At 46.5% G+C, this 27,601-nt stretch overlaps 2 protein-coding genes across 2 annotated transcripts; both read left to right on the top strand.

Moving 5' to 3' along the window:
* The first annotated feature begins 7,039 nt into the window (after positions 1-7,039).
* Positions 7,040-10,389, top strand: MIURF (mitochondrial elongation factor 1 upstream open reading frame). Its single transcript, XM_089781165.1, has 3 exons — positions 7,040-7,242; positions 7,344-7,426; positions 10,335-10,389. Exons 1-2 carry the CDS (start codon positions 7,040-7,042, stop codon positions 7,348-7,350), a joined length of 210 nt encoding a protein of 69 aa, XP_089637291.1. The 3' UTR covers positions 7,351-7,426; positions 10,335-10,389.
* MIEF1 (mitochondrial elongation factor 1) lies at positions 10,340-17,881 on the top strand. The gene is made up of 4 exons (XM_089781163.1): positions 10,340-10,483; positions 10,922-11,102; positions 12,250-12,512; positions 13,605-17,881. Exons 1-4 carry the CDS (start codon positions 10,340-10,342, stop codon positions 14,409-14,411), a joined length of 1,395 nt encoding a protein of 464 aa, XP_089637289.1. The 3' UTR covers positions 14,412-17,881.
* The last annotated feature ends 9,720 nt before the right edge of the window (positions 17,882-27,601 follow it).

Genomic DNA, 27,601 nt, shown 5'->3' with positions numbered 1-27,601 from the left:
GTAGCTGGATATTTTTAGAATAGAGACTATTCCCCTTGCCATTCCCATTCTTATATTTCTGACACATTTAACTAGAAATCGTAGAATATAATAAATACTGTAAATTCATTAACATGGTCTATTAAAAATCTTAGAATAAATACTATAAATTCATCACTGTTATAAATAAATATTTTTTATTTGCTAAAACGGTCCACCTGGTTCTGTCCTTCCCCCCTTGGGTATGCATCATCGGACCTGTGATTCTCGCAACATGGCGTCACAAACAGGATGCCCGTGGGAAGACAGAACTAACTTAACCCCGGAAGATTTACTCTTCCATGCCCAATATCACCAAATCACCAACACAGATGACGGCATACTGGGACACCTGAGTATCGCTGCTGGGGATCAAAAATGGGAGGTACGCGCCTTGATGGCCCTCTCTGGGTTGCGTCCTCCGCACACACCCCACTAGTCACTTTTTCCCGTTGCTGGAGGAAAAGCAGGTAAAACTAGCGGGCCTTAAAAAGCCACTAGATCCAGCAGCGACCCCCTGTCACGCCTTTAAGGGTATGGAGGCCTGCATAAAAAAGGCAGGAGCCTCTGTCTCTCCCTTGACATTCTATCCCAACTTAGAGACCGGGGGCCGAGCACACACCTTAGCCGCCAACGTAGCCGCCACTCTTTGACGCGCCATAAGTTAAAACCTGATACCTATGAACCTCACCACCTTTTAGGAGCACTGTACGGCCAGTTCATAACCGCACTGCGCCTAATAGAACAGTACGAAGTTACTGCACGAACAGTCACACAGCAAATGTGCCCTACGAACAGCGCTAGAGCTGGTGGCACACAAAACCCCGTTGAGGAACCAAGACCACCCCCCCGTACCCGTCCGCCCCACTCCCGCCCGAAAAATCTCCCGCCCCTGCCGAAGAAGATAGCCGGTCCTGAGAGGTTTGCCCCGTGGTGGTCACCAAGCAACTGGTGGACCAACAAGGTAACACCACAACCCAATCCGTCTCCCGCACCCTCAGTGCGGCGGAAAGGAGGGAACTGGCTGAAGCCACCCGTAGACGCCCTGGAGAACCGGTAGTCATTTGGTTGGGGCGCGTCTCTTTAGAAAACGGTAGCAAAATTGTAGACTCGGAGGAGTGTACCTATTTGGTGCGCAACGCCAGTTGGCATGGTGGGGCAGGAAACCCCATCATTGTCCAACACAATAATGTTTGGCCAATCCCTCTTCCCTCTGTGATCACCCAGCTCATAGGCACCACGCTAGCCTCATTTAACATCCCTCATGGACCTGTAAAGGCTCTGGAAGATCTAATGTATGGCGTAGCTGGACTCTCTATAGTTGTTTGGAGTCCTGCAGGGCACCCCCTCAACCTGACACTGGCCCAACAGACTGGGGGGCAGCCACATAGATTCCCGGTTGCGGGAATAGCAATAGACGCGGTTTGTGAGGCCACAGGGCATCCAGATGCTGGCCAAATAATGTGGTTACGCACCGTTGTTGACCAACCATTAACTAGCTTGTATTATAATAGATAAGATCCACATTCTGACCCGCCAACCTGAACCATCGGCGGGAGCAGTAGCTGCCGTAACTTCAGGACCCCGGCCCCGGCCCCAAGGGAGAAAAACATACCCTGAACGCACCCCTCAGGAGAGGGCCGTGTTTGGTTTCCTGCTTAACAGTGGGCTTACCAAAGAGGAAGTTAGGCGACTCTCAACCCCCGAACAACTCCTCTTAGCAAAAGCAAAGGGCTTCAAGCCATGAGGCAATGAAAGCGAACTGCTGAACACCCAGCCAAAAAACGAGTAGCGGCCGCATACCATCAGGCGACCGCCCCAGATGACGATCTAAGGCCATTTGCCACCCTTATAGTTGAGCGGAACCTGGTAAAGTTCTTACTAGACACCGGCGCACAAGTATCCATAGTCACCCCCTCAACACTGCATAAAAAACTAGGGAGGAAGCTGTGAGTTCAAGGCCTAAATCAAGCCGCCCAAGCGGAGCTTGTAGAAATTAAAATCACTCACAATGGGAGAGTGTACCGAGTCAAAGCCCTGGTAGGAGGCCAGAACTTGCTTGGCGTGGGGGAGCTAAAACAACTTGACTTAAAAGACCAAGTATTGTCAGTGCTACCTAACTGCCTGACCGCCCAGCCTTTACCCCACTCCCCTACGCTAGTCTGTCCCGCACAATGGAAGCACCAGCACATTCCCACCCACCCCCGATGGCGTCGGCCAAATCCGAATGCTAATAAACAACCTCATGGCCGAGGGAAAGCTACGAGAAGTTAGCGGTAGCAAATATCTTTCAGCAGGCTGGGGTATACCTAAACAGAATGGTCCTAGAGATGACCCAATATACCACCTGGTCATAGATTACTGCCAAGCAAATGACCATGTAGAATCTGTGCCGTTTACATTTATTCAAGACCATTTCTCCTGTTTGTAAAGATCATTTTGAATTCTAATCCTGTCCTCCAAAATGCTTGCAACCCCTCGGAGCTCAGTACAGTCCACAACTTTAAGTGTACTCTCAATGCAGTTATTCAAATAATGTATGGAGACATTGAATAGAACCACATAAAAAATAATACTTTTTGTAAAACTGTATTCTCTTTTATCAGGTTATTTTCTCATTTCAATTAAGGTCTTCTTGTTGAGAGAGGATTACTATATGAGCACATAATTTTTTACCTTTTTTATACCAGTCATCATTTTGCATATCTCTATCATCTCCCCACTTATTTGTCTCTTCTCTGCAAACAAGTCTCAATTGTTCCTCCTGTGGAAGCCTTTCCATATATCTGAGCATTTTCTCTCTCCATACCTGAACCCTCTCTAGTCTTGCTATCTCCATTTAGAGGCAGAATAAGCACAGTGAGCACAGTATTGATTAAATTGTCATAATTATCTTCTAATCCATTATTTATATATCCTAACATGGATTGAATTTAAAGTAAATTATAATTATGAGGTCCAGCGATCTTCCCACCTTAAAAGGGAAAAAGAACAAGAGACAAATGTACAGTATAATTTTAGGCTAATGAAGATTTATCATGACAATTTCATGAATTAGATGTGATTGGGTCAAAAGTTATCTTGTATATCTTTATTATTTCCTCTATAAGGCATTTTATTATAACCCTTTACTGTTTTATGTTCTGTTACTTTAAGAACATTAGGTGGATGTATTTATAACTTATTTTCAATCATGCAGTTTCTTGTGCATTTCAAAGTGGAAGTGCCCTCATGAAGCCTGGGGCCAGCGGGGGACTGAGTCCCCTGCTGACCCCAGGCTCCATGCTGCACTGCTGCTTTGAAATGTCACACAGAACCCGGGGTCAGCTGGGGAGTACCCCGTTGACCCCAGGCTCCACTCAAATGCCACCACGGTGTTTCAAAGCGGCAGCGCTGCACAGAGCCCGGGTACAGGCTCTATGCGGTGCTGCTGTTTTGAAGTACCCCCACTTCCCCGTGGCTTTGCTGCCTCTATCTGATAAAGGCAGCAAAGGGGGGGGGGGGAGGAATAGACTAATTGACTCGACTATCCGATAAACATTTGCTTATCGGATAATCGACTAGTCCTTAACGTCCTTAAGAGAGCACTCTCACTTACTTGACCAGACCTATATTCAGTAGAGGGCAGTGGCACACAATCTAGCTCCCCTTTCAGCAAAATACCTAAACACATGCTTAATTTGCTGAATCAAGGCCTTAGGCAGTTGCTTAAAAGCAGCTCCCATTGGCTGGGAACAGTGACCACAGCCAATGGGAGCCGCAAGTGGCTGTACCTGCAGATGTGCAGGTGAATGAAGCGCCAACGGCCCACCAATGGCTAACCCTGACAAACCACATCCAGCCTGAGGGCCACTTATTGCCCACCCTTGATTTAGGGAGATGGAAAAGAATGTTGCTAAATATTGTGTTTCACTTTTCCTTCCCCAGTTGTACACGGATAGAGAGTGCTCTGCTTCCAGAAGTAATGTGTGAAAAAGGACACAAAAAGCTTTTTGCAACATGAACTCTGGAACCAGTGCAGCATTTTGGAGTAGCCTATGTAAGGTTACTGTTGAATGAAGCCATGTCTTCTGTATTGGTATTTGTATATGTAATGTATAGGAATAATCTAGAAGCATTTCAAGAGAAACATTACATTGGGGCTACGTCTAGACTGGCATGATTTTCCACAAATGCTTTTAACGGAAACATTTTTCCGTTAAAAGCATTTGCAGAAAAGAGCATCTAGATTGGCACGGATGCTTTTCGGCAAAAGCACTTTTTGCGGAAAAGCGTCCGTGCCAATCTAGACGCGGTTTTGCGCAAGAAAGCCCTGATCGCCATTTTCACCATCGGGGCTTTTTTGCGCAAAACAGTTTTTAGCTGTCTACACTGGCCTTCTTGCGCAAAAACATTTCCGGAAAAGGGCTTTTGCCTGAACGGGAACATCAAAGCATGTGCGCAAGCAGCACTGATTTCAGACAGTAGAACGTCAGTGCTTTTGCGCAAAATCAAGCAGCCAGTACAGACAGCTGGCAAGTTTTTGCACGAAAGCAGTCGCTTTTGCGGAAAAACTTGCCAGTCTAGACGCAGCCTGGGTGTTTTGTTCAATGGGAAGGTTTAATGAGAAGTATGTTTCTAGACAGAACTACAGACAGAGCTGTGAACTGTGGCTCTCATTTGACAAGTGGATCTAACCAACCTAGTGCTTAAAACAGTAGTGGTAGCTACTGGCTCATGGATACCAGAGCTCCCAACATTGCTAACACTGGTGAAGCTGAATCTGTGTTAATAATGGCTTGCAAAATTTCCCTAGTGTAGACAGATCTGTACGTAATGGGAGAACTTAACTTTTGTAATGACAGAAGTTAACAGACTGTGAGGGGGAATGGTTTGGAAATAATTGTTTTAAAAATTACACATTTAACTCTAATGCCTAAAATGACTTTTGGCTGAAATGCTTATTGTATAAAAGTGTCAATTTTCCCACTCTTTCAGTTAAGGTTTGAGACTTCACAATAAGCATATCTGAGAACCCCCAAGAGTCGTCCAACAAAACAAACTCTCCAACCCTGATTTAATGTTATTAATATTTCAAAGATTAAAAAAGCAAAAACAAATTTTAAAATAAAGGAAGCAAATAATCTTTCAGACTGCCTTTATATAATTCAAAATAAGGGGGAGAAGAGTAGGCAAAGGCAATTAAAAAACTGGTTGTAAATTGAGGGTATATTTATATTGGATCCAGAGACCATACAAATGGAACCCTCTTGCACAATTTGTACAAAGTCATGTTTTAGAGATGAACTGCAGTTTAACACGAGCTAGAACAAGATTTCAAGAGCAATTATTCACCTGCACTTTTGAAAGCAAGTACTGCACACATTGGGACTCGCCCAAGAGCAATTTCAGAACGAAACTCTACTAATCAACATAAAAAAAAGCTTCAGAGGAATAGCAGAGTTAGTCCTTAACAGGAAAAACTTAAAAAACAACAAACAGTCTGGTAGCACCTTTAAAGACTAACAAAACGTTTAACTTCTGCTGCCACCCTAACCAAAGTAACAAACACTCCCTTCCTTAACCGCAAAGCATCAGAGGATCTAAAACTAAATTTAGAAGCAAATGTAACGTATCTCAACATAGTATCCCAACTACACTCAACACCAAATTCTAAAGGATCTGATCTTCAGAATTTGCTAATCAATGGTTGTCATTGGGTATCAGATTTGATTTTAGGGTAATTAATGAATGTTTATTTATAAAGGGCATGTTTCAAAAGATTACCCAGGTCAGGCAGAGAACTGGCCTGGCGCTCTTTGACTGCAGTGTATGAAACCTGTAAATGAACACCTAAGCAGAGACAGGAAGTGACAAGACGGCCTGCACCCGGTCCCGAGTGTGGCAGCCCTGCGTAGCGGCATCTGCAATGCTAAGGCAGGCTGCCCGTAGGGGCAGAACCAGCAGCCCCAAGCCAGCGCTGCCTGAACCCGGGGGAGAGCGACACGCTTGCTAAGCCGGCGGCCAAGGTGCCCATGAGACATTGCACCAAAGCACCGGGGTGAAACCGGATTAAAGAGCTTCCCGGTGGCTAGACTGGCCCCGCCCGAGAGGCGAGCCCCGCCCTGCCCGGCGTGCTGCAGCCACAGCCAGAGGCGCCAGAGCCTGCTGCAGGGTCCTGCCCACGCGCTTCGCTCCCCGCTAGGGCTTGCCCACGCGCTACTGACGTATCGCGCCACTTTGGACAGCGCTGGCGTTCCAGGCTGTCCCCCCAGGCGTACCGTACAGCGCCGCCGGGCGAGCAGCCTCGCGCCAAGGCAAGCGGAAGTTGGCCCCTCCCCCCCCCGCTCATACTGTCTGCGCTCCCACTCGCGCTCTCTGGTTGGCCTCCGTGCGGGGTCGTGCCCCGGAAGCGAAGCGGCCATATTGCCGGGTGACCCCGGGGAATCGGTGCCGGGGGGCGCGTGACGCCCAGAAACGGGACCAGGCGTCAGAGAAGGAGCAAGAACCAACCCCCGCTTCCCCGGTGAGTTTGAGGGGGGGGGGGGCTCGGGGAGGGATCCCCCTCAGCAAACCCGGGCTCCTGCCCCTCCCCCTCTCCTGCAGCCCCTCCTCGGCTCCCCGGGGTCCTTCCTCGGCTCGCGAGGGGTCCCGCCCCCGCAGGTCCTTAAAGCACCTGGCAGGGGAAGCCGGGACGGAGACAGGCGCCAGCGAAGTTGACCCAGGTGGTGGTGGGAGTGGGAGTTACAGTGTCCTGCGGCGGGGGGTTACAGTGTTTTGATGGCAGAGAAGGTGAAGCTTTTCGCCGCCCCCCTGTCCCCCCACTAAGGCTTTTTTCCTCTGCTTTAAGATGTTTCCCTCTTTTCTCAGGTGGAAACCCAAGGCGCCCCCCCCCCCCCCGGGTTCCCCTTTCCCAGGAGCTTGTGGGGAAAGTTTGGGGGTGACACTTCCAAGAGGAAATGGCAAAATGCAGCTGGGAAACGAATGTTTATTTTCACCCATCCGTTTTTCTTCAGTTTGTCTTCACCTACATCTGTCCCCCATGGCAGCGTGGTCCCGTGAGGCAGTGTTGAACCTTTATCGTGCGCTGCTGCGCCAGGGCCGTGGTCTACGTTACACTGACCGTGATTTCTACTTTGCATCCATCCGGCGTGAGTTCCGCAAGAATTTGCAGTTGGAGCGGCTTGAAGATAAGGAGAGACAACTGGAGAAGGGGCAGGCTTTCCTGCGCAATAAACTGGGAGGGTTGGTTTAGTCTTTCCTTCCTTCTGCTCTGCTTCCTTATTTTCACCCTCCAAAACTCTTGAATCTTCCTGGACAGATGGTTAATATCTTCTGCCCACCAGAAATTGAAGAATAAAGTCCCGAAGGTGCCTGAATAGCTGTACGGCAGTGTTCCCCTATTCTCCCAGATGCATTAAGCTTTTAGGTAGGTTGTTCATAGCCACGTAATATGATTTTTGTTGTTTGTTTTAATGTAGAGTTTCTCAACCTGTGGATAAGGACTCAAAATTGGGTCCTTAGAGTGTTTCAAAGGGTGACGTGGCAGTTTCTGTGACTCTTGTCCCACAAGGTTGGTTGGTTGGTTTGGCTTGACTTCCTACTCCATGCACTGTAACCTCTGGGGTTCCAACATCATTCAGAGGTTTGTCCCAGCTGTTATGATGACAAAAATCTGAATAGGGCAGAGTTGAGTGGGTGGTACTGCAGTCAGGTAAGCTAGATCACAACACCACTCTCACAAATTTGGTGCAGCTGGTAGGGCCAAATCTGAGCAAGGCTGCAACTCCAGAGTGGAGAGCCAAACCCAGTCAGCCCCACAGGACATGAGCTGCAGCGGGTACCAATGTGGAGTGAGTGGCAGGATTCAGCCTCCTCTAGAAAAAATCTGGGGGTGATGGCATGTAACCCTACATGGTCCCTTCCCACATCCCCTCTGGTAGGGGGTGGAAATATGTTTGCTTTCCTGGAGCACTAAAATGCTTAATTACAGCTCTGCCTGAGGGCTTCCCACCACCAGACTGTTTACTGGGTCACAAGAGGCTATAAACATTTACAAATGAGTTGAGACCCAAAAGATTGAGAATCACTGTTTTAGTGGCGCCACTGTGAAAAGTTTAATCTCTGAAAAGTGATCAAAAGTATTTTGATTGCAGACACATCAGCTCAGAGACTATCCTTCTTGAGTTCTTGGAATTTAAAGTGATTTTAGAAACTGGTTCAGAAAAACAAATATGGCCATTTAAAATTGCCTAAATAATGTGCCTTTAGCTAATTCTAAAGTTAGTATAGTGGAACGGGCTTTAAAATAGTTCTGAAAATTTCCCTAGTGAAGATACATCATTGATGAATCTGAGAAATAGTAAGTTTAAAAGTGACCAAAGAAAATACTTTTTATCCACATAATTAAGCAGAGAAACTCATTGCCATGTATATTATTGAATGAATAATTTAATAGGATTCAAAATTAGATGCTCATATGAATGAGAATAGTTATATTTATGTTGCATATTATCTTTGTATAAATGATAAAGGCTCATGCTTTAGGGCCTAAACTCCCAGGGATTAGGAGAAAAACTTTTTCTGTGAGCAGACTAATTCATAATTTCCCATTATGGGGCTTCTTGTATCTTCCTTGAAAGTATCTGGTATTGCCTGCCCACTGTCAGAGAAGTGATGTGATTTAATACCGCGATTCCTTTCCTCTAGTACACCACTAGAAAAATTCTGGTTTGTTTGTTTTTTTCTCCACTGACAACTAGATTGCAGTTTCTGCAAGCTGATGAGATGCAATAGAAAGGGACTATAACTCTTGGTTTGGAAGGATTAAGTGGCATAGAGGCTTGTCCCTTAGTACAGTATTCAGCTGGTAAAAACAAAAAGGCATAAAGGGTAATATAGTTTAATATATTACTTAACATGTAGAAATCGCTATTACAAGATATAACTTGAGGCAAATATGTTAATAAATTTTTAAAAAAGCATTAGATAGTTATGTGTTCTGTCAAGGAATCACTTTATATTTTTAGAGTTTTATAAGGTATAACCCCTAAATTGTTCGAAGTGCATAAATAACATAGAACATTATCAAAGACTTACTACTTAAGACTTAATGTGCATAACAACAAACTGTGTTACTAATTAATTAATCCTTAGGAATTTGTACATGTTGTTCTTCCTTTCTCTGTGCAAAATACATTATTATTATTAAAAAGAACAAGAGGCTATTTAACAATATATTGTGCCACTTCTAGGAACAATCAACTTCTCTTCTCCTTGGCTATAGATCCAGTTCCTCTCTTTCAGTCCTGTTCTTGCTTCCCCTTTCACTGAAGCACTCCTTAAATTTGTTGTTCCTGTGGCTGTACCTGTTTTCATCAAGTTTATCTACAAGCAGGGTTCCTTAACTAGAGGGCACTCGCCCATTAAGCAACTTTCCATGTATTCCTTCAATAGATATTCAGTCATTCTGTGTTACACATTTTATGTCTTTCGTGTATGGGTCTTTTTCAGGATCTGTTTTAATTTAAAACATTTTTTTGATCCATCCTTTCTTTTGCCAACTGTATTTCCTTTCAGGTTTTTTTTGGTACACTCTCTTTGATCTGATAGTGTCTGCTCACATAGCCAGGTGTGGGGTTGTTTTTTTTCCTGCTGTTTCTCCTGACTTGAAACTTTTCCTGTTGTCCTTCTTTCTTCCACCTCAGTTCTCCACTTTTTTATTTTATCACCTCACCTTCTGCCCAGGCTCCAGTTCATCTGCTACCTCAGCATCTAGATTCCTCTCCTCCTCTAGCAGCTCCCCCCCTTCCCCTTGCCCACCAACTGCCTCCGTTGGTGGATTCTGAACTCCTTCCCAGCTTGTGCCCCCTCATTTGCTGTCTTCCCAGGTCAGCATTCTGTGCTGCTGCATTGTACTTACAGCAGGTCCTAGTACCAGAGTGTTGCTATATTTATGTGTAAAGGTTCATAATGACCTGCGGTGGGGTAAAATGTCAGGAGCTGTTAATCATCATGCTGTTAATCGTCATAAACCAAGAGCTGGAGCTGAAGACATTTTCCCTATGATTAAAATATCATGTAATTAGGAACATTAAAGGGGTTTTATTTTCTTTCTCTGGAGAGTCTGACATTAGCCATTCTTGGAGACAAGTTCACTGGCTTAGACCATATTAGCCAGTTTGGTAGGAGGCAAAATACAGAAATTGATGGACTATTAATCTGATTCATTTTGGAAAAATCCTAATCTTTAAAGAACAATGAGCAAGGATCTGAGGAGATGGAGGCTTAGCTTGGGTGGGTACAACATTCTTACAAATCTGTTCTTTCCTCTTAAGGTGTGATGGCAGGTGCTGGAGAGCGCAAGGGGAAGAAGGATGACAACGGCATTGGCACAGCCATCGATTTTGTGCTATCCAATGCCCGGCTCGTGTTGGGTGTGGGCGGCGCTGCCATGCTAGGCATTGCCACACTGGCGGTCAAGCGAGTAAGTGCGAGGAGGCATAAGGGAAGGAAGGTGTGCTTGTGTGGAGTAGAGGGATGTAATAGAATAACCGTTCTAAGCCTGTGAACTGTTACACACAGGCTCATTCCTGCTCTTGAGGAGCCAGCTGCCAGCCCGCGTTGCTGGCTCTGTATCAGAGGGAGGAGTGCAAGTTGGCAACCAGCGCGCGTCAGCTCCCCACGCAGGTGTGTGTAACTGCTGACATTTTAGCAGTTACATAGTAACCCAGTTACCCACTTTTTAACATCCCTAGTGTGGAGGAGGGACATGAAACATTAGAACAGGGACACTGAAAGTAATAAGGTGAGGGTTAGGGAGATGAACACTAAGGAATGTGGGGATGGGAAGTGAAAGGATGTGGGCTGGTGGATGCAGCATTTAATAAATGTAACTTCTGGTGTGCCTTTGATGCTATTTCAGATGTATGACAGAGCAATCAGTGCTCCCAGCAGCCCCACCCGCTTGAGTCAGTCTGGAAAGAGAAGTTGGGAGGAGCCAAACTGGCTGGGGTCCTCATCACGGTTACTGAACCAGGATATGAAGAAAAATCTGAGCCGCTCCCTACAGACTCTCCCCACTGACCCCTCAGCTTCAGACTCAGGTAAAAAGCAGTGTGACTCCTTCAGCATTACAGCAGCTGCCCTTTCAATCCTGTCAATCCCTCTGCAAGTAAAACAGATCTTTTAAAAACTGGTGATCTTTAGAGGTGGTTAATGTAGAATCTGCAATCAATAATCTAACATAGAACTTTACCTGGTGTCCAACTCTTTGTTTCCCGAGCAGGCCAAGTCCAGGATGGCTTTGGTATTGCTACCGAGTGAGCAGCAAGAAGCTTAATGACCAAGACATCTATGTCGTGTGTGGAATTATGTCCTCTAAAGTCATTAAATGAGCTCAGTCATCCCCCCCTAAGGTGGGGGTGTCAGTTAGGGGCTGAATAAAGACATTGCTGTAGCTTTTAAAATTATCTTGAATACTGCATGCAGGAAGAGGTACTCTGTTTCCTATCCTGAAGGGAGGCAGGGGTTGCTTTGTATTTTAACCAGAGAGAAGTACTGTAGCATAAAGAGGTGTTGTATTAATGAGATCTGAGAAGGTCTCGCTTTTGATGTAAAATGTGAGAGAGGGAGATTTCTCAAGTATCTCTTTCTCCCAAAACAATGCAAGCCCTGTAATGGCCTGACCTGCAGTGGCTCTTAGCTGTTCATGCCTCCCACCTGCTCTGGCCTGCCTCTTGATCTATAATGTGATGTCAGGGCATTATTACCATCTTAAATTACTATAATCGCATCACATCCCAGAAACAAAACAGCACTGAGCTTTGTCATACATTGATAGAAGTCCTTCAGAAAAAAATCAGGTGTTGGTGATCCTGGAAGGTGTACTGTAGTCCCCTCATTTTTCCTGCATCCTGTTAGAGGTACTTGTGCTGCAAGGGCTACTGTCATTTGGGTAAAGTTTAACTGCTCACTTACAGTCATTAACATAATGATATGAAGTGTTAGTCTCATTGTCCTGGTTAAATTCCAGCTCAGAGAGTTTACTTTCTGCACATTTAATTCCTTTAGTAGTTACAATTGAAGCTAGTCACAACTTTGTCCTACTACGATATTCATAGTAAAGCCTGCAAAATGACTGCTAAAATCCACTCTGGAGGTGGGTGCATTTTAGCGCTGCCAAGCTATCTCTGTCATACTTTTAGCAATGGACTATTGGGGATCACGGGATTTCTCTCTCCTGCCTGGCAGACATCTTCCAACCCGCAAAGCCCAAACAGTCTGCCAAGAGGAGCCAAGTAGAATTGAAGAAGTCCCACCTCCGTCTGTCCCTGCAAGAAAAACTGTTTGCCTACTACCGGAGAAAAGTGGCTATCCCAGCAGAAGAGCAAGCCCGGGCCAAGCAGGCAGCAGTAGATATCTGTGCTGAACTGCGTAGCTTCCTACGTGCCAAGCTGCCAGACATGCCCCTGCGAGACATGTACCTCAGTGGCAGCCTGTACGATGATCTGCAGGTAACTCATTGATGTGAGTGGTATCCATTATGCTGAAGGGTAACTGCAGGCTTCCCTGCTGGCTGTACTGCTTCAGCACAGCATTCCTGTTTAAAAAGCTTTCCAGAGCCATACTTCATGGGAATACATTCATGTGATGTTTTAGCAAAATAGGCATGTTACTTTGGCTGTGTCTGCAGAACATTTGCCTTTTACTACCTTCATTTTTTCCTTTGTGATTGTCCCCAGATCCTTCTTTCTTTGCCTTCCCTCCTGCCCCCATTTTCCTGTTTTGCTTCTGCCACATCTCCATTTTTCTCTTGTTTCTGTCCTTCCCCACACTACTTGCCTTGCACATCTCCTTCCAAATGCGTTGGAACTCTTGTATGTTCCCGTAAGCCTTTTCTACTCTCTTTTGGTTTGTTTTTAACACATGACAGAGTTGAATTGGAGAGCAATCTCAGCTGTGGATGTTTGATGCAAAGATGGCCGCTGGCTATTGTGAGTCACTTCTGAGACAGCACTGATTCTGTGCTCCTGGATGAAGTGCCGCATCAGTTGCAAATTAAATCAGAGGTTTTAATCACATACTGTCATTAAAGATCCCAGCATGCCTTTCACAAGAGATTGGGGCGTTGCCTCCAGTATATGTGCCAGATTCTATTGTAGGATGATTAAGGTTTGATAATTTAATTGACAAGCTGCAGGCAGAATTTATTCTTTATTTCGTGTCCCAAATGGTGGTGTAATGTTGTATGCTGAAGCATCTGCCACATTATACTCGACGGATTCAATTTAGGTGGTAGATGAAATAGTCCATTTGTAGTTGGTATATCCATTTGCGTTTAAGGCATGTAGAGATCTTTTGTGCACATACTGATTAAATACCAGATTTCATTAGGACCTGTGGTTTTTCCATGGATTATGAAGAATGACCCTTCAGATGTTTCCTGATTGGGGCGGGGGAGGGGAGGGTGGAAGAGTCCCATTTAGAAAGGATGTGAGCCTCTTGGATTTCCATTTGAAGGAGGATCTGTAGTGGGCAGACAGATGACTTCATTCCAGCAGGCTCAACTGTTAATTCTTACCCTTTCTCCCCCTCCCCCCCGACAGGTAGTGACAGCTGATCACATCCAGCTCATTGTTCCTCTGATCCTGGAGCAGAATCTATGGTCTTGCATTCCAGGGGAAGACACCATCATGAACATCCCTGGCTTCTGCCTGGTGCGTCGGGAAAACCCAGAATACTTCCCCCGTGGGAGCAGCTACTGGGACCGCTGTGTGGTAGGGGGTTACCTTTCCCCCAAGGCTGTGGCAGACACTTTTGAGAAAGTAGTGGCAGGATCCATCAATTGGCCAGCCATTGGATCCCTCCTGGACTATGTGATCCGTCCAGCAGCACCTCCAGAGGCCTTGACGCTGGAGGTCCAGTATGAGCCAGAACGGCACCTTCTTATTGACTTTCTACCATCGCTGACCCTCGATGACACCATCCTGGTGGCCAGACCCCATCGACTGGTCCAGTATGACAATCTGTGGCGACTGAGCCTACGGCCAGCAGAGACAGCTCGCCTGCGGGCCCTGGACCAGGGTGATTCTGGTTGCCGTTGCCTGTGCCTCAAGATTCTCAAAGCTGTGTGCAAATCAAACCCAGCACTGCGCCACCTCACTGCCAGCCAGCTCACCAATGTCATCTTGCACCTGGCCCAAGCGGAGTCTGACTGGTCTCAAGATGCACTAGCTGACCGCTTCCTGCAGGCACTGAAAAGTCTGATTGGCTACTTGGAGGCTGGTGTCTTACCCAGTGCTCTCAATCCCAAGGTGAACTTGTTTTCAGAGCTCACCCCTGAAGAAGTGGATGAATTGGGCTACACCCTCTACAGCTCCCTCTCAGAGCCGCAGGTCTTGCTGCAGACGTAATGAGACTTTACATGGGACAGTGTTGCTGGGGTTGTTGGCCAAGGTGGACTTTGTTTGACTCTTACTAAATGTTGCCCTCTTCCCCCCCCCCCCCCCACACACACACACAAAATCTTTTTTTCTTTAGGCCATCCATACTTCCTGCTATAAAGTTGGTGCTTCTGCTGGATTTCTTGGTGCTACTGGTCCAGTCCCAGCTTTTATCTGTTGCCTGGGAGGGCAGGGTGGGTGGAACCACTATGCAGTGTTTCTTCTTATTGCCTACTGCAAGTGTTCCAACCTTGTACCAAAACACTGTGCCCTCTTTGCCCTATGCTACTTGCTGCAGGGAGTGAACCCCTTCACTCTCACATTAGAGTGGGTGGAACTGGGCCAGTGACTCCAATGGCAAATTGAGCAAATTTATTGTTGATGTCTAGTACTTCTCCCATCCTTATTTGTTTCCTTTTTCACCTACCTTATTGCTTTCCTTTCATTTCTCTCGCACTCAGACCCAGCAGTACATGTCAGCCCAACTGGGATTTTTTTTAAATAGGACAATGAATAGCAGTGATTGTATTAGAGTGAATGCTGCATGGTGATTGTACAGGCAATTTTTAGGGGCACAAGGCTGCCAAGAGAAGTTTGCACATGGCTAATGTTTCTGCCAATGTAGAGCCCTGTAACATTGTCATCCTTAATAAGCTGGGTGTATATGATCAGTCAAAGGTGCACTATCACTGCCAGTATGTACTGGTCCTGCTGAACCTGGGAAGAACTGTTTGCATATATATGAGGCTGAGGAGTGGGGTTTGGCATTCCTTCCTGGGGAGTATTGCTGGAATTGCCTTGGAAATCAAGAATAGTCAAGGTGGGACCTCAGATATGCAAGTAAGAGGCTGAATACAAGGGCTGTTTTTTTCAGTTTCCATCTTACTGGACCCCGCTTTCACCATCCTGCTTTTTATCTCAGTAACAGGTGGAAACAAGTTTATTCAGTAAAGACATTTGCAAGACACACATTGGTCAGATAGTCACCTGGTATGAATTGGTGAACCTGCACTGAAGTTGATGAAGTCACAATGAGTTACATCAGCTGAGGATCTGACCTAATTTCAGTATTAGTGCCTAGTAGTTATCTAGGAATGAGTTACTGGAAACAGGAGATGAAGGGTATGTATCTGTTTTGGAAGGAGGGGGAGTCACAGGTTAAATTTACACTGCTTGCAGTGTGGAGGCATTGGGACAGTGGAGCACATAATTTGTTTCCTCTGTTGGTAGATTTCTGCAATATTGCAATTTCCACGCCATTGTGCTGTTCTCTGCTCTCCCTGCCTGCCTCCAGATGATTATACAGCTTTGAGGGAGTGTCCCGCCACATAGCTGTATCTCCTGCATTGCAGGCATGGAGCACCTATCTGCTCCAGATTACATTACTTCATTCCTGTTGCGTGCTGCCACCTTCTGACAATGGTGGGGCTCTGTTTTGAATGACAAGTACTACCATTATGTGTGCGTGCAGTTTTAGAGTTGTTTCCTCTTCCCACTTTTAACACCCAACCTTTCTATTTAAAAGCAACACAAGCTAAGGAAATGAATTGCAATTGTGGAGACTCAGGCCTTATTTTATTCCCCTCTTAAAGGTGGTGCAGAGGGTTGTGATGTGGAGTCCCCATAGAGAGACAGGCTATATTTTCTAATTAAAGATGGTGCTGATAAGATGAATGTTAGGGATTTGTATTTACCCTAGGCCAAGTTTTCTCAGGCAGTTGATCCAGTCTGACCAGTTGTCCGACAGTATTCAGTAGACAGTGATAATGCAGTGTTACATTTTTAAAATTATTTAATCCCTAGACTCCTGCTCGTTTTGAAACTGACAGCCAGATGCTCAGAAAGCTGTCATATGGAGTCTGCAGTATACAAAGGGTTAACAAATTGTCTTTGTATTATTTTGTTTTTAACTTTTGCAGCAGTCAGTGTTGTGTGTGGGTTGCTCCTTGCTCATATTCCTGGAGTTCAACCCTTTTCCTTTCTTGCTCTCGACTGTCCTTCCAATATCAGTCTTCCTGCCATAAACACAAACAGGTGAGACTGAGTCCCTTGGAGAACTGGGAGACTCATCCTCCTAACTACTTGAAGGTCAGCAAAGCTATAAACATATCAGGAGATGGATGGATTCCCTCTGTGCACTCATCTCTGTGGTGTTCTCCTCTCTCCCCCCCTTCCCTCCCTGCCCGCCCCAAGTTGGTGCTGACTCCAATACAATGGCCTTGATGTAAATGAGGAATCGCATGGTCTGGAATCATCAAAAAAGGGTGAGACAAGAATAGGGAAATCCAGTGTCTTGCCTGTTCTTGCCAGATATCTGTATAGACACTTTAAGTGAACCCTTTGTTTCTTTCGGGCAACCTAATGTTTATGACCATTTCTTGTTGCTGAAAATCTGAATTGGAGTATCACATGGAAATTGAGGCTCTTCTTTTCTTTCTCCATCAAAACTTTGTTCTACTTCATTTCGGTCACTTTCATAACTTCATCAGTTCAGTTCTGAAATGTAAACTTTTTTTTTCTGCTGAGCTAGCTCCAAGGATGTGGCCTCAGCTGATTTAAAGGGAACCAGGGGCTCTTATCCCCCAGGCAGCTGCCACAACTGACAATAATCACTCATTGTTTGCAGTCTCAGCACAAGCCAAAGATCTGTTGGGTCACAGACATTGAGCTGTCATATGCCAACCGACAGTGGTTAGATCAGGTCAGGGCTGAGGCATAAAGGGTGCTGGGGAGGAGGTGGTGGGTTGCAGGGGAAGGGCAAGAGTGCTGAACTAATTTGCACCCCTTGTTAAGGTTGTCAAGCTGGCATCTATCAGTGTTAAAATTCACTACAACTCTAGTTCCATTAAGAGGGGAGTAATATTGTAGGAGGGTTTCTGTGTCTTAAGCATTCATGAGCTACTTCCTACATGAAAATGAAATACAGAGCAAGGATGCCTAGAATAAAAATGCAGCTCATGGCCACTTCCCCTGTTCAAGGAAGAAAGAGCAGCCCATAGAGACAACTGATTTTTAACAGGCCCAGAGCCCAAGTCTGCACTCTTGGCTTTGGGAATGCCTTGAGTGTATGTTGCTATTGCTTAGGGAACACACAACTCCTATGACATTTGTCTTTGTGTTCCTTGTAACTTCAGAGTGAGGACCAACTTGCTCAACTGCAGGTTTTTACTTACCACCGAGTTCAGTCTTTAATCTTTTAAGTGACTGGAAGATTTTTTTAAATTAAAAGCAATTATGTAAAAAGGCTGCCCTTTCCCTCCTGGCAAGCTACTGGTATGGCCACTGGGGTCATGGAATCTGGGGGCCCATGTTATGAAGTGAGTGGTTGAGATGCCCCCAACCCTCCCAGGCTGTGCTATGGGATTGGAAGGGGGAAAGTCTAGTGCATGATCTGTGACAGAGTGTATGGAAATTCTAAAATAAAATAACTTTCCTCAGCATTTTGTCTCTTTGATATATGACAGTGCCTTGCCCCTCTGTCTGTTCCCAGTGCCTGGGGAGGGGAAGACTTGCTGTAAGCACCCATTATAAATCATGGTTATAAAATTTAGCATTTCTCTAGCACTTGTCTTGAAGGGCCTTCAGGTGCTTTTGGTAAGGCTCACTTGCCCCTAACTGGTTTGCAGTTCCACCTGCCATTCTTTCTGTCTCACTGCCAGTTGCAGATGGTTGATCATTTTGAGAGAGCGATGATCAGCGCATATTGCCCTGGCAATCTGCATACATGAGTCAAATGTGGAGGATTCCTCGTTAGTGAGTTGTCTCCTTCAGTTTCTCTGAAGTGGCAGCAAAAGCTCACGCCTCTGTGGGTATCTCTGCTTCTGTTAAATGTGACTACATGTGCTTCAAGGGCTTTGTCTTTTGATACTGACTTTCCAGTTCTGAGCTGTGCCCTTCCTTATTGACTCATTGCCACTTCTCTTGTATGCTTTTCCCCAACTGCCAGCTCAGGGTCTAGCTGACGCAGTAGGGAAGACCTCTTGCCATTGTCCCTTGTGTTCCTGGGAAGGTGGGAATGTTGGACACGAAAAGATGCCATCTTTTGACAGATTATACCCATATCTCATCCACCACTACACCATAGTACACAAACTGTTCCATAAGCTTTGGTTTCATTTGAGGCACCTGTGATTAAGTTTGCCTTTCTCAAGGGAAAAGAATATTTAATTATTATGGTCAGTTTTTTAAAACAGTGACTTAAAAAGAGAGTTGTAGTTTTAAAGGTTTCCAAGTTTGGTGTTTTGGAACCCTCATTTCAGTAAAGGAATGACAACGAGCAGGATCAAATTCAAGTCTTTATTTGGGGCTTTTATAGCAGCAGTTTTATTGTGCAGCCTGCCCCAATGAAATCTACTTTTAATGTGAGCCTTGGGCACATTGGCTGTGAAAGCCTGAAGTCTGTCACATTTTGGGAATTTTAAAAGATGGCATCCAGGCATAACCACTATCCCAGCTCTTATTGTAATAACTGGCTGCCATACATGGGAGAAAATGTCTAGTTAAGATCTGGCTGAGCTGGTGCAGTCTACAATGACTTCTTCCCAGCTTGGACAGGAAGCCACAAGCATTGCAGATTCAACCACTCCCTCAACTCCTACCACAGTACAGGCAGTCCCCGACTTATGTCGGATCCGACTTATGTCGGATCCGCAGTTACGAACGGGGTCCTTCCTCTCCCTGGTCTCCAGCAGACCAGGGAGAGGAAGCAAAGCGGCGGAACACGCGGGCAGCGGACAGGGCTGTCCACTGCCCACGCGCTCCGCGGCTTGGCTTTGTTCTGCTTTGCGCGCCCCCCCCCCCCGTCCCCCTGGTCTGCAGACCAGGGGGACGGGGGGGGGGCAAAGCAGAGCAAAGCAGAGTCAAGCCGCGGCTTGGCTTCGCTTTGCTCTGCTTTGCCCCGTCCCCCGTCCCCCTGGTCTGCAGACCAGGGGGACGGGGGGGGGAGTGAGGGCAAAGCAGAGCAAAGCAAAGCCAAGCCGCGGCTTGACTCTGCTTTGCTCTGCTTTGCCCCCCCCCCCCCCGTCCCCCTGGTCTGCAGACCAGGGGGACGGGGGGGGAGCAAAGCAGAGCAAAGCCACGGAGCCCGAGGGCAGCAGGACAGCCACGGCGCGTCTGGGCTGTCCCGCTGCCCCCGTGCTCCGCGGCTTTGCTCCGGACACCTGTGGTACAGCAGCTGGGGCACTGCCAGTTGGTCCCGTAGCACTGCTCTGGGCGCTACTGGACCAACCCAGCAGCACCCCAGCTGCTCTGCCCCAGGCGTCCTGATTCAGCCACTGCTGGTCAGTTTCAGCAGCGGCTGAATCAGGACACCTGGGGCAGAGCAGCTGGGGTGCTGCTGGGTGAGCGGCGGCGCTACTGGACCAACCCAGCAGCACCCCAGCTGCTCTGCCCCAGGCGTCCCCAAGTCAGCCGCTGCTGAAACTGACCAGTGGCTGACTACAGGAAGCCCCTGCCCCAGGCTTCCTGGAATCAGCCACTGATCAGTTTCAGCAGTGGCTGAATCTGGACGCCAGTTCCGACTTACATACAGATTCAACTTAAGAACAAACCTACAGTCCCTATCTTGTACGTAACCCGGGGACTGCCTGTACAGTGTTTTGTAATTGGTAGTTACCCCCAAGTCCTGATTCTCTGGTATGGGGCATTACATAACAGTTGCTTTCAGAATCGCTGAATGTAGCTGGTTCAATGGTTGTAAAGTGCACAGTATGTGGATGTGCTAGGTGTGCTATTGCAAGGATAAGAGATGTAAATCCAGTGTCCCAGCACCAGTTTCCTTGCTTAGTGTAGGAAAGGAAATTGTGTCCCTGCCCCCATGACTGTGCTGGCTTTGCACAGCATTGTTAGACATTGCCTTCTGTACTTCCCCAAGCACTAACTCAGCCCCCAGAAAGAGATGAGCCACTCAAAGAAAGACACTCTTTCTGTATTGGCTCAATATGTTGCAAAGATTTTTAAAAACTGTTGCCAACAATTGACTTGGATCAGTAAGTCAGTGTACCTGTGGTGGGATAAATACACTTTGGCAGCACAGCCAATTAAGCACATCAGAGTTGAATGTGTCCCTAAAATTACCAGAATTGTGCTCTGATGAATCTGAAGGAGAAAATTCCGAAGTGAAGGGCTTTCCATCAGAAATGGCTGCTCCCCTTGAGGTCAGCCTTGAAGACAACCTTGTGATGGAATGTAGCTGCTGCTGCAATGGGGGACAGAGTGAGAGGTGATTGCTAAAATCTGCCTTATCATGGGTATTTTTAATAAGTCACAGGCAATAAAGAAAAGTTCATGGAAGCCCATGATTCTCTGTGACTTACTAAAAATATCCCAGACAAAATGGAAAGCTTAGCTATGGGATCCCCACATTGCCTGCAGAGGCTAGACAGCTGCAGAGGCCTGTTCCAGGCTTTTGCTGCTGCTTGTGGCAGTAGGGAGCGCTGGTGGGACCCCATGGCAGCTAAGAGCTCCAGGGGGAACTGTGACACTGGCATCTGCTGCAGCTGGGGGTATCTTGCAGCTAGGGTTGCCAAGTGTCCAGTTTTGAACCGGACAGTCCAGTATTTGAGCTTTCTATTTGGGGAAACAAATTGAGAAAATAGAAATGTCCGGTATTTTCTAAATAAGATGCAATGTAGATTGTGATGTAATGTCAAGTGTATCCAGTAGTTTTGTTGAAATCATCTGGCAACCCTACTTGTAGCTCCCATCCCCAAGAGCTGAATTCATGGAGGTTGCTGGAAATCATGGATTCTGCAGGCTCTGTGCAAAACATTGTAGCCTTAGTGATAGCTAAGTCCTGGGTCACTGAGAGTTTTGTAGATAATCAACACCTTGAATCACATCCAAAAATAGGCAATCAGCTAGTCCAAGTTACAGAGCAAAGGAACTGGGTTCATCAGGCCGAGCTGCCTTATTTAAAAGGTGAGTAGGTATTTTCTGTACTAATTCAAACTTCCATATGCTCAAGTATGGTCCTGAGAGTGCAACTGATTTTTGTTTTATTCTTGATTTTTTGAAGTGCAGACACACAAGTGGCAAATACTGTGTTTTTAAAGTCTACACAGAGAGAAAAGACTTGCAGCACAACTGTGGCTGGCCTGGATAAGCTGTCTTATGGGGCTCAAGCTGCAGGGCTAAAAATCGCTGTGTAGACTTTTAGGCTAAAGCCTGAGCTTAGAGGAGGACTCCTCCCTGCCCCCACCTCCCAACAGTGTCACCAGCTGTTTATACTGCAGTTTTGCAGTCCACAACCTGAGTCCGGCAAGCCCATGTCAGCTGACCAGGCCAGCCACAGGTTTTTTAAAATCCCTATGTAGACATATCTTGAGCCTAAATCAATTAGGAGGATATGTGGAGTAGAGGAATGGGACACAGTATTTCAGCTTCAGGTCTTGGATTCCAGACTGGCTCAGTTGTGCTGCAAGGTCATTACAGTCAGAACCTGTGAGCATCTATCTTAAAATCATAGAAAATTAGAACTGGAAGGGACCTTGAGAGGTTGAGTCCCAGTCCCCTGCCCTCATGGCAAGACCAAGCACTGTCCAGATCATCCCAGATAGATGCCTATCTAACCTGCTCTTATATATCTCCAGAGATGGAGATTCTACAGCCTCCCTGGGCAATTTATTCCAGTGCTTAACCACCTTGACAGGAAGTTTTTCCTAATGTCCAACCTAAACCTCCCTTGCTGCATTTGAAGTCCATTGATTCTTGTCCTATGATCAGAGGCCAAGGAGAACAATTTTTCTCCATCCTCCTTGTGATACCCTTTTAGATACTTGAAAACTGCTATCATGTATCCTCTCGGTCTTCTCCTTTCCAAACTAAACAAGCCAAATTCTTTCAGTGGTCCCTCATAGTTCATCTTCTCTATCTTAGTCCCATTCCTGCTGGGATTTCTGCTCACATTGCAAAAACCACATCATTGACACTAATCAACACTGTGGACATTCTCAGGTGAAAGACCAAGGAGTGACTAGACCATGAAGACTGAACTTCTCTCTCTCTCTCTCAGAGGTGGCATCCATGTATCTCAGGTAGGAGGTCATGGGAAAGAATTTTGGGAGCAGCTGTCCATCCTTGGTAGATGATAGGCGCACAGGAACGGCCTCTGAGTGAAGCGGAACCAATCTTTTTAAAAATTTCTATTAATTTTGGTTTCACCATTTAATAGTTCAGTCTTAGGCCAGAGGTGACACATATCTGCTCTAAGGAGATGACTGTCATGTGATAAACTGGTGCTATGAGACACATATTGTATACATTTAACCAACTTACTTGTCCTCTGCCTACTAATCTTTCTCCAAGATTTACAGCACATCGCCAACCTCAGGGCGCAGTTGCCTTTAAAAAACAATATCAGTCGCCTGGAATACTGTTTCTTCCTCCGCAAATAATAATCATGCCTATTTCTTAGTGTTTTTCATCAGTAGGCTCCAAAGTGCTTCACACTCTTTAATGTGGTGGGCAACCTGCTGCAGCCCACCAGGGTTCCCTGTAATGGCCCATGCCACATTCTGTTTACTGTTGCCTATATGCAAGGTAGCCATATTCCACTGGTTTCCAGCTGGGTAGTTTTTTTCCTACTGGTATAAGAACATAAGAACGGCCATACTGGGTCAGACCAACAGTCCATCTAGCCTAGTATCCTGTCTGCTGACAGTGGCCAATACTGGATGCCCCACAGGGAGGGAACACAACAGGTAATCCTCACATGATCCCTCCCTTGTCACCTATTTCCAGAAAGAGGCCGGGGACACTCACATAAAGCAAGGGCATGCAAACTGACTGTGAGAGTGGAGTGCTCCCTTGGCATCCAATCAAAGTGCTGCTATGTTTCAAACATCAAATTCTACAAGTTCTAGGTATGCAAGAACAAAATATCCTATTCTGGTTTTTTTTAATTGCAGAGTAGACATAGCTAGACAGGCTAAGTGACTTACCACCAGCCATGGCAGAGCTGGGAATTGAACTCACATCCTCTGCCAGTGCTCTAACCACTGGACCATTCTTCCTCTCTCAAATGGACAATTTCCCTCCCAAAATTATCCTTGCCCACAGTCTCTGACTGGCAACATTTACAGATCTCTAGATTTACAAAGTTGAGCTGTTACCCTAATATTTCCTGTTTACAAAGGTCTACAAGTGGGAGATTTGTGCTGTTTCCCATAGAACCCAGCACTCACCTGTAGCTCTGAAAGAGCCCTTAATGACATTTTTAGGGACCAAGCATTATATTAGAGATTTTACTTTTATTGAAATTTCTGTCCTCTTCGGCTGGGCTCATGATAATGAAGGTTCCTGACTTTACTGCTAGAGGCATACAAGAAATAATACCAACTACATTTTAAAATGTTCTTAGTTTTTCTATGACACATATGGCATATTTAGAATCAAAGCTGGCAGGCTGTAAAGGTTTCATTACCATTCATCTAAGATGATCTGCATTACTCACAAGCGACACAACAATCCAGCTATGCTAATAAAAGCTGTATACTGCCTCATCAAATATTATAATCTTAAAAAAATCAAATGTTTGAAACAGAATCAAGTGGCGTGGCAGGACAATGAACATATGTGGGAAGCATCTAACTAGAAGTAGAACTGAAATAAATGGTTTGGTTTACAACATTGAAATTTCTCATGCTCTTAATCCAGTGCATAATTTGTAATGAAAGAGATGCTGGGACTCAAGCAATTTTTTTACTTTCAGAACTGACAGGGCAAGCCTGGAGGTGCTAAGGTAATATACTGGGAAGCCTAGTGGGGCTGAGGTTCAGCCCTAGCAAGCCCTGACACAAATAAGCACTGTCTTAATCTTTCCTAAGTACTAGTGCAGAGACCAGTTTTTAACAAAATTATTATAAAGCCCAAAATTCAATATTCTTGACTCCAATAATTAAGTATTTCTTCCATCTTCGGTTAGTGCTCATCTAAGTTTCCTTTTAAAACTGGCTAAGTGGTAGGTTTCAAAATGTAATTGTAAATGGGGAATCATCATCAAGCAGAAGTTTTTCAAGGGGGTCCTGCTGCTCCTGACCTTACACGACTTAATTTTTTTTACCAATGGCTTAAAAGAAAACAAAATGATAGCTGAAAGTTTGCCAATGACATAAGTTGGAAGAGTAGTAAAAAAATGAAGAGGACAGGTCACTGATACGTAGGAATCTGTATCACCTGGTAAGCTGGGTGTAAGCAAACAACAAACATTTTGATCCATCCTGAATGTAGGATGTAATGGAACACAGGAACAAAGAATGCAGGCCATACGTACAGAAGGGGGGCTCTATCCTGGGAAGCAGTGACCTTGAAAATGAATTGGGGGTCATCATGGATAATAACTGAAAGTGCTTGCTCATGTCCATTCCACTTGGGTGTATGCATGCTGCGTGCTCAGAGTGAGAGTTTTTGGTTGGGCCAGCAACCCTTGGATTGGTGCTGCTGGCCCTCCACCCCCTCAGTTCCTTCTTACCACCCTTGAGGGTTGTTGGAGCTCCTATCTCACTTTCTTGCAAGTGTGATTCCAGCGGTATTCACGGTTAGTTAGCACCTAATTGAGTCCCATTGTTCTTCAAGTTGCTTTCCCCTTCAGTCTGTTGTTAAGTTATCCTTTTCCTTTTCTAGTTAGTCCTCTTGTTGGTTCAGGATTCCCATTCTTGTTGGTTCGGGGTTTGCCTGTTGCATCCCCTTCCCATCTCGTCCCTGGGGCATGCCAGGACTGCATGGCTTTGAGCCCTGCGTGGACTGTTCTAAGCCTATGCCCTGTGGGTATCCGCACAATTTGTGCTTGAAGAGTCTGGGTGAAGCTCATGTGCCCGCAAATTGCAAGATCTGCTGCAGTTTTAAACCCCGGATACAGCGTGAGAGAGACTTGCACCTGAAGACACTCCTGATGGAGTCTGCACTCCACCTGGCACCGGCCGTGAACATGGCACCGACATCCCGCAGCAGCGCACTGTCCTCAGAGTGGGAGACACCAGGATCCTCCAGGACCTTGTCATCATCGAGATGCTGTTCTGCCTGGAGCGCTCTATGTGACTGGTTTGTGGCCTATTTGGGAAAGGTCTCCAGTCGAGGGCTGTAAGTAGCCCTAGTTTTGAGCAATTCACCCTGAGCTGATGCCCTCAGCCATGCCCAGACCTGGCCTGGTCCATCACAGCCTTTCTACAGCCTTCAGGGTGTTCACAAAATGTATGGCAGTCATTGCCATATTTCTGAGGAAAAGCTGGGTCCAAGTCTACATGTACTTGGATGATTGGCTCAGAAAGGGCTCTTCCAGGTTTTGGACCACACATCCCTCGTCAGGAAGACCTTTCTCACATAGGGCCTCATCCTAAATGAGGACAAATCCACTCTGACCCCCACCAAGGATTTGTGGGGGGGCTCACTTGGACGTGACCTACTTTCAGGTGATACAAGAGGCCATGCTGAGGCTCCGGTCATTTCCCACCACTATGGCTCAGTGTTGTATGAGGCTGCTGGGATGTATGGCAGCATGCACCTATGTGGTGCAACACGCCAAGCTCAGGATGTGACTGCTCCAGTTGTGGCTGGCATGGGTCCACAACCCAGTGTTCCAACCAATCGACGTGGTGGTGACAGTGCCTGAGGACATGCTGAGGTCCTTCAACTGGTGATCTGCGAGGGAACACCGTTTGTCAGCCCTTCCCCATCCAGCCAGTTGGTGACAGATGCCTTTGATACAAGCTGGGAAGCCCACCTCAAGAATTACAGACTCAAGGTATGTGGTCTCCTGCAGATCTCTCCCTTCATATCTATCTCAGGGAGTTGAGGGCTATTTGCCTCGTGTGTGGTGTTTTTCTGCCACAGCTCTGAAACAGGGTCATTTTGATCTTGATGGACAACGTGGGTAGCAATGTTTTATATAAACAGACAGGGTGGTGCTCGCTCTTATCCCCTGTGCCAGGAAGCCCTTCTCCTGTGGGAGTTCAGTGTCACTCACAGCATTCACCCCATGGCCTCTTACTTCCCTGGAGCCCAGAATGCGTTGGTGGATCACCTCAGCAGGTCCTTTTGAGGGGCACAAGTGGTCCCTCTGGGTGAACGTGGCTCTGTCCATCTTCCGCAAGCTGGGGCTTCCCCACCTGGACCTGTTCACAACCTGCACCAACAGGAAGTGTCCCTGCTTTTGCCCTCTCTTCAACCACAACCTGGGGTCCATGGGAAATGCCCTGTTGATTCCCTGGCCCCCAGTCCTGCTGTATGCCTTCCCTGCATTCCCTCTGATTCACAGGGTAATTCCCAAGATCAGGAAGTTCAGAGATTCTGTGATCCTAATAGTCCCAGCATAGCCTCACCAGCAGGGTTGCTAGCCCTGCTCGACCTCTCGGTGGAGCTCCCCCGGCCCTTCCCCTGTATCCGGACCTGATCTCTCAGGAGTTGGCAGGTTTTGGCATCCGAACGTATGATCCCTGCACCTCATGGTGTGGAAGCTCCGTGGCTTACTACCCTGGAGAGGCAGTGTTTGGAGCGAGTTCAAGCTGTTCTCTTGGGGAGTCGTAAACCTTCCACTTTGCCAGATAGGAGGCCCTAGTAGAAGAGCTTCATATTTGGGTCAAAGGGGAAGAGGTTTTCTTCCCACGGAAGCTCCAATCCCAGCTATCTTAGATTGCCTCCTGGACCTTAAAACCCAGGGCCTTACCCCTTCCTCAGTTAGGGTGCACCCAGCAGCCATTTTGGCTTTCCACTCGGGGTCTTGGAGTAAGTCTGCTTTTGCAGACCCTATGGTGCATCACTTCCTTAAGGGTTGGACAGGGTATACCCTCAGGTGCGTCAGCCCCTGCTTCCTCAGACCTTAACTTGGTGCTCACTAAGAACATAAGAATGGCCATACTGGGTCAGACCAAAGTTCCATGTGGCCCAGTACCTGTCTGCCGACAGTGGCCAATATCAGATGACCCAGAGGGAGGAAACACAACAGGTAATTCTCACATAATCCCTCTTCTGTCACCCATTTCCAGACAAACAGAGGCTAAGGACACTATTCCCACCCATTCTGGCTAATAGCCATGGATGGACCTAACCTCCATGAATCTATCTAGCCCTTTTTTGAACTCAATTAAAGTCATAGCCTTCACCACTTCTCTGGCAAGGAGTTCCACAGGTTGACTGTGCGCTAAGTGAAGAACACTTCCTTTTGTATG

Source organism: Pelodiscus sinensis, chromosome 1 (genome assembly GCF_052426305.1).
Source record: "Pelodiscus sinensis isolate ZL-2025 chromosome 1, ASM5242630v1, whole genome shotgun sequence".
Lineage (NCBI taxonomy): Eukaryota > Metazoa > Chordata > Testudines > Trionychidae > Pelodiscus > Pelodiscus sinensis.
The sequence above is the reverse complement of the archived record's forward strand: the minus strand, read 5'-3'. Positions and strand labels throughout refer to the sequence as shown.